The sequence below is a fragment of the Sturnus vulgaris genome, chromosome 18 (assembly GCF_052056855.1).
Source record: "Sturnus vulgaris isolate bStuVul1 chromosome 18, bStuVul1.hap1, whole genome shotgun sequence".
Lineage (NCBI taxonomy): Eukaryota > Metazoa > Chordata > Aves > Passeriformes > Sturnidae > Sturnus > Sturnus vulgaris.
In genome coordinates this window covers 4,747,761-4,757,203 of record NC_142260.1, presented here as the reverse complement: position 1 = coordinate 4,757,203, position 9,443 = coordinate 4,747,761, and the positions used below count along the sequence as shown (strand labels likewise).

Sequence of the window (9,443 nt, the reverse complement as noted above, 5' to 3'; positions counted from 1 at the left end):
CGCCCGCCCCCCAGGTCGCCATTGGACGGCTCGGGGAGGCTCCACCCCCACGGCAGTGAGCGGGGCGGAGGGAAGATGGCGGTGGTGGCGCCGCTGCTGGCGCTTCTGTGGGGGCTGCCTGGGCTCTGCCGATGGCTCGCCCGGCCCTACTACCCGCTTTCCGCGCTGCTCGCCGCCGCCTTCCTGATCGTACGCAAGGTCCCGCCGCTCTGCCGTGGGCTGCCCTCGCAGCGGGAGGATGGCAACCCGTGTGACTTTGACTGGGTGAGGCGGCGCGGCCTGTTCCCATACCACCGGCCTGTCCCTGGCGCTGTCCCCACACCCCCGACCTGTCCCCACATCCCTGGCCTGTTCTCGGGCCTGTCCCCGCACCCCGGCCCTGTCCTGGCTCCCCTCCTGCTCACACAGCACCCCGGCCCGGCTGAGGGAGGAGATGCCCAGTAGCCCCTGGGCTTGCTCCGCAGTGTCGCCCTACAGCCGAGAGGTCCCCCCCAGGCACGGGTCGAGCCCGTCGCCGCGGGGCAGCCCCTCTCCTCGCTGTTCTCTCCCAGGAGGGATGGAGGGTCTGATCTCTGGCAGGGTCTTGGGGCCGTAGGGCCTGTCATGGCCACTAGTCCTTGTGCCAGGCCAGGACAGGCGTGGCTCCAAGGTGTCCTGGGCACTTGCAGCTCATGCTGTTCCTTCTCTGTGCCAGAGGGAGGTGGAGATCCTCATGTTCCTCAGCGCCATTGTCATGATGAAGAACCGGCGCTCCAGTGAGTCAAGGGGACATGGGGGGCTGGGTCGGGTGGCATCTGGAGGACCAGATCCAGCCCTTCCTGAAGTTACCCCCAGCCTCCTGGGGGAATCTGGCACCATCCCTTATTCCTGTCTCTGCATTGCAGTCACCGTGGAGCAGCACATAGGGAATATCTTTATGTTCAGCAAAGTGGCCAACACCATCCTGTTCTTCCGCCTTGACATCCGCATGGGGCTCCTTTACGTCACGCTCTGCATAGGTGAGCCTGAATGTCTTCCTGCCCTAGATTCTTCTTGTCCAGGCTCCCTCTCGCTGCTCTGGGGTAGAGGAGCTCTATCCCAGGCCCAGCCTGGCTCTCCTGGCACTGGGGGACTCAGGGTGCTGTCATTGCAGTGTTCCTGATGACCTGCAAGCCACCCCTTTACATGGGCCCTGAATACATCAAGTACTTCAGTGACAAGACCATTGATGTGAGTATCTCCCTAGCCCTGGGGGTTTTGGGGGGTTCTGCCCACCACCCCCTAACCCCATGCCCCTGTGGCAGGAGGAGCTGGAGAGGGACAAGCGAGTGACGTGGATTGTTGAGTTCTTTGCCAACTGGTCCAGTGAGTGCCAGTCCTTTGCCCCCATCTTTGCTGACCTCTCTCTCAAGTGAGTGCCACTCAGTGGGATCTTGGTGGGTAACGGGTCCTGTGTTCCCCTGCGTCCCTCGCAGCCATGTGTCCCCATCCTGCCCAGGTACAACTGCTCAGGACTCCAGTTTGGGAAGGTGGATGTTGGCCGGTACACGGACGTCAGCACCAGGTATGCAGAATACAGCCTGGGCAAGCAGGGCCCACTCTGGGACAGTCCCTGTGACCCTCCAGCCCTCTCAGGCTGCCCGAGGGTCACTGTTGGCTTGTCCTGACGCAGGTACAAGGTCAGCACCTCGCCTCTCACCAAGCAGCTGCCAACCCTCATCCTCTTCCAGGGTGGGACAGAGATCATGCGGCGACCGCAGATCGACAAGAAGGGCCGGGCTGTGTCCTGGACCTTCTCTGAGGTGGGTGGGACCCTCCACCTCTCTGTTCCCTTGCCCAGCCTGTGCCTGGGAAGAAGGGGAAAGCACGAGGTCCCAGTGGTGCTGATGCTACCTCTTGACCACAGGAGAATGTGATCCGGGAGTTCAATCTCAACGAGCTCTACCAGAAGGCCAAGAAGCAGTCCAAGCCGCGGGAGGAAGGGCCTGAGGAGCCCCCCTCCACGCCAGCGGCTGTGTCTCAGGAGGAGACCAAGAAGGACAAGTAGAAGCTGCCCTGTACTGTCGCCCATCACTATGTCACCATCACCCTGGTGGCACTGGCCCCGCGGGCCCGCCCGGCCCTGCCCGGAGCCGCTCTCCGTGGGGACTTGTCCCAGCTGAGCCCCGGGAAAGCAGCGGTGCCCCCCGGCCCCGTGCGGGCAGGGCGGTAGGAGGGGCCCCGCCTCGGTTAACGTTCGCTCTCATCCATCGCTGACAATAAATGATCCGTGCCGTGCCCGTGTCCCGTGTCCGTGGTGCCGGACCGCGTATGGGGGCGGGGACCCTGTAGAGTTCCCGCGCTCTGATTGGCTGGGGCGGCGCGGGCGGAACTAGAGCCCACCGGGGGGGCTCCGGTGCTCTCTTCGGCTCCGCCCCTTCCGGCTCCGCCTCCCCGGCAGTGCGCGCTCCCGGCACGTGGCCAGCGGCAGGTAGGAGGCGGCGCGGCCGGTCCAGGCCCCGCGTTTGTCCCCTCCCTTCTCCAGGGTCCCTACTCTCCCCAGCCACACACACTGTGACAGGATCCCTGGGGAGCCGCTTCCCGCCCTCCGCAGCAGCATCCCGGCGCGCACCCTCATTTTCCCCAATGGCGTATCGCCAGGGACTGGCCACTCCTGGCCTCCTGGCCCTCTCCCACAGCAGTGTCCCCATAGGGACACCTTTCACTGCCCTGACGGCGGGGTACCTGAGATCCCTTCTCACCCCAAAGCGGCATTCCTGGAGCCCGCTTCCTGCTCCGGCGTAGGCCCCACCGCCTCCGCTTTCCCAGGATGGCTCCCCGCGGGAGGAAGCGCGGAGCCCAGCAGCGAGCGGCGGCCGAGGCACCGGAGACAGCGGGAGCCCCGCAGAAGCGGGCGCGGGCCCAGGCCCAAGACGAGAGTAGCCCCGGGGACATCGGCCCCCGTGTGGTCATCGAGCACTGGTGAGCAGCCGAGGTGCCGGGGGTGGTGTGAGGGTCTTAGGTTCCCCCCGAGCCGCTGACCGCCGTGTCCCCACAGCAAGAGCTGACGCGTGTTCGGGCGCAACGCGGCGGCGGTGAGCGAGGCCCTGCGCGGGGCCATGGCCCACCTCCCCGTGGACATCAACCCCCGGCCGCCGCGCAGGAACAGCTTCGAGGTGTCTCTGGTGAAGGAGGACGGCAGCAGTAAGTGCTGGGCTGGGGGGTGGTGGGGGCCCCGGCACCCCTGATACTATAATACCCCTTATCTCTGCAGCCGTGGAGCTGTGGAGCGGTATCAGGAAGGGCCCCCCCCGCAAGCTGAAGTTCCCTCAGCCAGAGACCGTAGTGGAAGCCCTGAAGAGCAGCTTGGCATAGAGGTGTTGGCCAGGTGAGCGGCGATGGGACTACGATGGGATGGGACCAACAGGGACCAACTTCCCTCTCTCCACAGCCGAGCCAGGACCGGCGCAGGCGGCATGAGCGTCCATGAAGAGGCGAGACCAAGTGGGGGGCACCTGCCAGCCCCAGTCCCGTCCCTGATGCTGCAGCTCTGCCATTGCCAGACCCCTGGTTCTTTCCATACCCCGTTGTCCCCACTGTGCCCAATAAAGTTTAGTACTTCACAGCACAGCTCCAGCCCTTTATTTCAAGGATACACAGCCCAAGGGCTGCAGGCAGTATTGGGGGGAGAGGCAGAGCCAGCCCCCCTAGGTGAGGACATCCACTTCCTCTTCTGACTCAGACGAGGGACAGGGCCAGAGGCAGATTGTGCCAGGGGGCAGGAATAGCTCCCCTGTCCCCACATCCACCTCCTCCTCAGTGTCACTTCCGGAGGTCCCTGGGGGTACTGCCTGCTGGCAGCCCTGCTGGGACACAGGGGAGTCCCCATGCTGCTGCATCCCTTTTGCACTGGGGGGCTGCTGGGGTGGGGAGCACTCACTCACCTGCTCCTGTGCATCCACATCCTGGGGGGGCTGTGCTTCTGTCACCCCCACATCACCCACTGGAGTGGGCACTGCCGGAGGCACGGGAGGTGGCTGCACCTCCCGTACCACCTCCCAGCACCCCCAGCTCTTCACCTTCCGCAGCCTCATCCGCCCGATGGGGCTGGGGTGTGTGCGCTCCAGAGAGTGTGGCTTTCTCTGAGGGGACACCCCAGCGCTGGCACTGCCCGGCTTAGCTGTGTCATGTGCCACTATGGTGGAGACTTCCTGAGTGGAATGCAGGCAGGAGCGGTCGAGCTGCCGCCGAGGTCCCATTCTCACCAGGCGTCCTCCCCAGAGCTGCAGCGACTCAAGCTCGGTGACACGGAGGCGGCGGGCAGCTGCCAGCACCTCGTGCACCTCCTCGTGCGTGACCTCCAGCTCAGCAGTGTAGAAGAAGTGCACCAGCTTGCGCAGCACCCCAATCTTCAGCCCTGCCAGCTCCAGCACCACCCTGCAACCCTGGGGGGGCAGCTCCCGGCCCAGCTGCTCCATGAAGAAGGGGCTGCAGACGGAGAGAACACTGCAGTGGGCCACCACTGCCTCGCCTGCAAAACAACAGTGGCTGTCACTGTCCTGCAGCCCTTCCTGCTCACCCCAGTCGTTCCTAGAGGGTTGCAGAGACCCTGCCCGCAGCTCCCCAGGCGCGCTGGCCCCTCCCTCGGCAATGCTGCGCGCTCACCTTCAGCGTACAGGACCACGTCGCAGAAGACGTCGGCTCGCTGTTGCTGCTGGTGGAGGTGCTGGAAGGCCGTGCGCAGCAGGCGGGTGCTGCGGTACAGAAGCTGCGGGGTGGCTGGGGGAGAAGCCATGGCCGTCCTGCAGGGACAGACAGCACCGTGCTGGGGACTCGGGGACCAGCGCCTGCCTGCCCTCTTCGGGCTGTCCCAAACGGGATGTGGTGGGGCCGATGCTTGCAGAGCCTCGTGTGCTCATGTCCGGCAGCGCTGTTCCCGCGCTGTCCTGGTGTTCGCCTGACCCCTTCCCGGCCCCGCCGCGCCGGCATCCGCGCGTCCGCCAGGGGGCGCCACAGCAGCCGCTGTGAGGCGGCCGCAGCCTGAGGCGGCCCGGCCTCCTCCGCCGCCCGCCCCGGGCTCGCCGCGTACCTGCCGAGAGGGGCTCGGGCCGCCGCCGAAGAGCTCCGGAGGTGCGCCCCGAGCTCGCGGCGCGGACGCGAAGGGTGGTGACCGGGATCGGGGCCTTGGGTACCCTCGCCTCGCGCCCGCGGCCTCACGTGGCGCGGCGGCCTCACCCCGCCCATTGTCCCGCCCCGCCGCCAATCGCAGCGCAGCAGCCAATGGCGGCTCGGCGGGAGCAGCGCGGCCGGGCCGGGATGGCGGCACCGAAGGGCGCCGGCAGCGGTGCTCGGCGCAGACCCGCCTGCTCTGACCGACCCCTTCCCGCAGTCCTCCCTCAGCTGCAGTGCCTCTGCTCTGCCCAGGTGCTGGAGGCACGGCTCGTGTTTTGTCGTGTGATGGCGCCTGCGCCTGGGTGTGGCCACCTGGGCTGTCCCTCATCCTTCCCTCATCCTCATCGGGCCACGGACACGACAGCCAGGCTAGGGCTGCTCATGGTCACTGCAGTGGTGGCACTGAAGAAAGCGAGGTCGATAATGAGGAAAGTGCTGTCTGGAGCAGCTCAGAGCCCAAGTGATGCACCTTGGTTTGGATTTTCAGACTCCGCTGTGCCCTCGCATGTGAGAAACAGTGTTTTCGTGCCCCAAGCTTCTGAAGGGGAGGATTGATGCTACTTTGGAAGTCATCCTTCAAGCAAGCAATGCTGCCCACTTAGTTTGAAAGTATTTTGTCACTTTATAAAGCACCCATTGTACAGACATCTGCGTCAGTCACTCCACATGCACGAACAAAGATTATAATCCATCCCCATCGCCTGGAGACAGTGGCTCTTCCTACAAACAACCCAAGTGGGTGGAAGTTCCAGGAGCTGCAGAAGGACAGGAGCCTGAGTGTCGCCATGGAGTTTAAATCTACAAAGTCTTCAAATGTGGTCTTGCAGAGGGATTTTCATCTGGTTGGACATGTGAGGGTGGTTTTTCCTCTCTGTTTTTGCTGTGTGCAAAATGGACACAAACCAAGAAGGAAAGTAGCTGGTGCCGGGCCTGGGCCAGCGGCCTTTGAGGTCACTGGCAGTCTGTCACTGCCCCCGGGTGGCTTGGAGCCCAGCCCGGAATACCAAGGGATGCAGCAAAACAAGTAATTTCGTATCAAAGTGCTATCATATGCTCATAAAAATAGAAGGAAAATAGAGATGTTTCCTCCCCCACCCCTTGCAATCCTTTGGAATTACAATGATCGGAGTTGTTGCCTGGAAAGCCTGACTTCACTGGGAGTGCATGGATCCAGATGCCATGGAGTGCCCTGTGACAGTGAGTGGGACAATACTGGGACAGAGGCAGCCACATTCCACAGCCAGCAGGGCTGGGGTTTTGATGTTTCAGCACTAATCCCTGTCAGGCAAAGCCCCCACTCCACTGTACCCCTACAGCTGCAGCGCTGCTCCCCCCACCACCAGTGGCCTTGTCTGCCCTTAAAATTCACTGATACTCGAACTGGCACCCCAGCAGCCACTCCCATTGTAGGTACACAAAAGAGGCCTTTTATAAGTGTCATTTTCACTAGTATTCAAGGCCAAATAACATAGAGTGGAAAAATCACTAGCAGCCTTTTATTCCATTGACCCCTCTCTCTAAACACCATTTCTGCTGCCAGATTTTCCTGGAAAAAAAGTATGGGATTGTAGTTTTCACTGTGAAACATGTCCGACCCTGAATATTTCTGTCCACTTTCAGGTGTTCAGAGGCTGCAGACCTGCAGCACAACTGGTGTCCTTGACCCTTGGTGCGTGGCTGGGCACAGCCCTGGGTGACTCAGAGGGTTGGGAATGTCCAGCAGGGCTTATCTCCTGGTGGGATTCACAGCAGAAGGGAAGGCAAGGCCTAAACTATGCTGGCTGTTCAGGCTCCCTCTGCTATTGACAGGAGGAGAGGCCTCCTCACAGGACAAATCCCATCTTTCCAGTGTCTCCCAAGCCCTCACATCAGCAGTTTCTGAGCCAGTTTCTGCAAGAGAAAGGAAATTCCCATCTCCAGTCTCAAGCCAGGATCATTTTCAGCTATGTCCCCTTTGCCTGTGTTGCAAGGCAGGACCTGCCTCTGAGTCCCTGCTCTCCAGAGGGACCTTGAACCCTGTGCAGTGGCAAAAGGGATGGATGAGGGCAAGATCTGAGGCTGGGAAAGGAGAGAAGAAGGAGAGACTGTAAGTGGCAATAGATCCTTGTGGGGCTGGGAGGGAAGGAGAATTCACTTCGGCCACGTGCACATTTGGGCAAAAGACGTAGCAGGAATTTGACAGTCTGAGGGCACGATGGGATGCAGCCAGGCTGAAAGCAGGATGGTCTGTGGGCATCGAAGAGCTCAAGCACAGTGGGAGGCTAGTGGGAAGGAGGGACAACACCAAGCACGTGGAGCTGCACTGGGAAGGTGTCAGGTTGGGCTCTGGGCTTGCTTTGTGACCTGGTGTCTTCCAGTTGGAGCTGGAAAGCTCCATCAGGCCCTGCTTCCCTCCTTCTTCCCTTTCAGCACCGCCGTTGGACGGATGAGTCCTTTCATTCCCCTGGTGCCGCACTTCCCCTCGTGCAGGGAGGGACAACAACCTGTCGGGATTCCCATAGGAAAGGGGCTTCGGAAGGGCCTCGTTATCCTGACCTGGAACAATGCAAGCCATCCCCCTGAGCTGCCTGTGCCGACCCAGAGACGACAGCCTCCCCTTCCTCCTGCCCTCGGCTGCCGAGAGCGCAGGCCTGCCTTGTAAACAAATTGTCTTGCTCTGTTCCGGTGGCAGCTGCACTTCTGGGTGTCTCATCTGGGAAAGGCATCAGCTGCAGGATGAAAGGGGATGTGCAAGATGTTATTATAAGCAATTACTGTAAAAGAGGGGAAACTTTCTCATGCTAGTAACACATCTCTCCTCTTCCCAGGACGCAGTGGGACAGACTCCTCTGCCCCAGGAGTTATAATGAAACAAGAGCGTGATCTGCTGCAGAGTGAGCTGAAGCTGGAGGATCAGGGTCCAGCCTGCCTTCCAAAGTAAGCATGCACTGCTGGGTGTTCCAGCTGCTGGGGCAGGGCTAGGGTAGGGCTAGGGCAGGGCCGGTGCCTGGATAAACCCTGTGCAGCTCCATCCTGAGGACAGGAGGCACCCGCCCGGTGTCAGAGCCGTGTTTGTAAGAGCGCCAGCACCTTTAGTCTTTGAAGAGGGCAGAGGGAGGGTGTGACTGTGCCGGGACCACGCATGAACCTCTGAGACCCTGCTGCCCCAACTGCTCAGGCAGAGGCCTCTAAGGATGTGTCACTGGTGCTGGGATGGAGGAGCAAAGTGTTTGTGATGTCTTTTCCCTGAGGGAGAGCTGTCCCTTGGGAGGTGTCAGGGGGGCAAGGACTCTCCTTCCCAGAAGGAATTTTGAGAGCTCCTCTTCTCCCTCCTTGTCCTCGAGACTCGGGATGCACCCACCTTCCTCCTTATGTGGGCCAAGAGGAAGGGAGGGAAGATGGGGATTATTTCTAATCTGTGAGCAGTTCTCACTCGAAGCACAAGGCTGAGAGGGGATCCAGCTTGCTCGTTTTGGGTGACAAGGAGGATGAAAGCATGCAGAGAGAAGGTCTCACTCGCTGTGGAATGGAGAGGCCATCTCTTCCCTGGGAGCGGTGTACCAGCTCTCCTTTTGCTGCCAGCTGGTTGGATGGTCTGTTTTACAAACCAAACATCAGGGAGGGTTTGGGGGTCCCACGCCCTGATCATCTCCCTAGATGTGCCCTTTGTATACATCAAATCCCACTTCGCCTCATTACACCTTTCTTCACAACCTTTAGCAACCCCCACCCAGCTCGGGATCACCTCCCTCACACCTCCATCCGCAGGCTGTTATCGCATCCTCCCTGCCTCCCAGTGCGTATTTACCCCAGGAATTACCTGTCCCACCCAAAACCGTCCTCAACTCTTTTCCTCTGTCATTATCTCGCTAAGAGTTTGGCAGTCAGCAACAGGCAGGGTTCTCCCCCGTGCGCACCAGGCAGAAAATCGTCACCTTCGCGGGACCTGGACTTCTCCCAGGTGAGCAGCCCGGAACAGGCGATGGGGCTGGCCCGGCGTTACTTCCTTGCCTCCCAGGGAAGGGGAACCCTTCCATGACTGAGGATGACCTGCGGCTGGTGTCCCGCCACAGATGGGACCCAGACAGGACCGGGTGACCTCCCGGGGACGTAGTGCAGCCCATCCTGCCATGGAATCTTGCTTCTGGGCAAGTTCCACCCTGGACACGGTAACGTGTTTTCCCGCCGCTCCAGAGGGACAGCCGGAGGAGACTCTACTCCAGGAGTGTCCCAGAGAGCCCCTTGCCGCACCATGCCGGGGCAGACCCGGACCTGGAGGAGGAGCTGGTCTGCCCCCGGGCAGCATGGCCCCGAGGTACAGTCCATCTGCGGGC

General features: G+C 61.5%; 3 protein-coding genes across 6 annotated transcripts; 2 read left to right on the top strand and 1 right to left on the bottom strand.

Moving 5' to 3' along the window:
• The first annotated feature begins 17 nt into the window (after positions 1 to 17).
• On the top strand, positions 18 to 2,256 carry TMX2 (thioredoxin related transmembrane protein 2). Its single transcript, XM_014878775.2, has 8 exons — positions 18 to 264; positions 695 to 755; positions 885 to 998; positions 1,133 to 1,209; positions 1,284 to 1,390; positions 1,478 to 1,543; positions 1,652 to 1,781; positions 1,886 to 2,256. The coding sequence occupies exons 1-8, from the start codon at positions 76 to 78 to the stop codon at positions 2,024 to 2,026; spliced, it is 885 nt and encodes a 294-aa protein (XP_014734261.2). The 5' UTR covers positions 18 to 75; the 3' UTR covers positions 2,027 to 2,256.
• Positions 2,257 to 2,389: 133 nt separating this feature from the next.
• On the top strand, positions 2,390 to 3,586 carry SELENOH (selenoprotein H). Of its 4 annotated transcripts, none has more exons than XM_014878788.2 (5): positions 2,390 to 2,449; positions 2,788 to 2,940; positions 3,017 to 3,162; positions 3,233 to 3,346; positions 3,410 to 3,586. In XM_014878788.2, exons 2-4 carry the CDS (start codon positions 2,789 to 2,791, stop codon positions 3,331 to 3,333), a joined length of 399 nt encoding a protein of 132 aa, XP_014734274.1. In that variant the 5' UTR covers positions 2,390 to 2,449; position 2,788; the 3' UTR covers positions 3,334 to 3,346; positions 3,410 to 3,586. The 4 variants fall into 4 exon arrangements, with proteins under 4 accessions (XP_014734274.1, XP_088031834.1, XP_088031835.1 ...); XM_088175709.1 differs by having other exon boundaries at positions 2,406 to 2,449; positions 2,728 to 2,940; XM_088175708.1 differs by having other exon boundaries at positions 2,391 to 2,449; positions 3,233 to 3,586.
• Positions 2,421 to 5,202, bottom strand: BTBD18 (BTB domain containing 18). Its single transcript, XM_088175703.1, has 3 exons — positions 5,048 to 5,202; positions 4,624 to 4,760; positions 2,421 to 4,489 (listed from the first exon to the last, which is right to left on the bottom strand). Exons 1-3 carry the CDS (start codon positions 5,200 to 5,202, stop codon positions 3,666 to 3,668), a joined length of 1,116 nt encoding a protein of 371 aa, XP_088031829.1. The 3' UTR covers positions 2,421 to 3,665.
• Between the last annotated feature and the right edge of the window lie 4,241 nt (positions 5,203 to 9,443).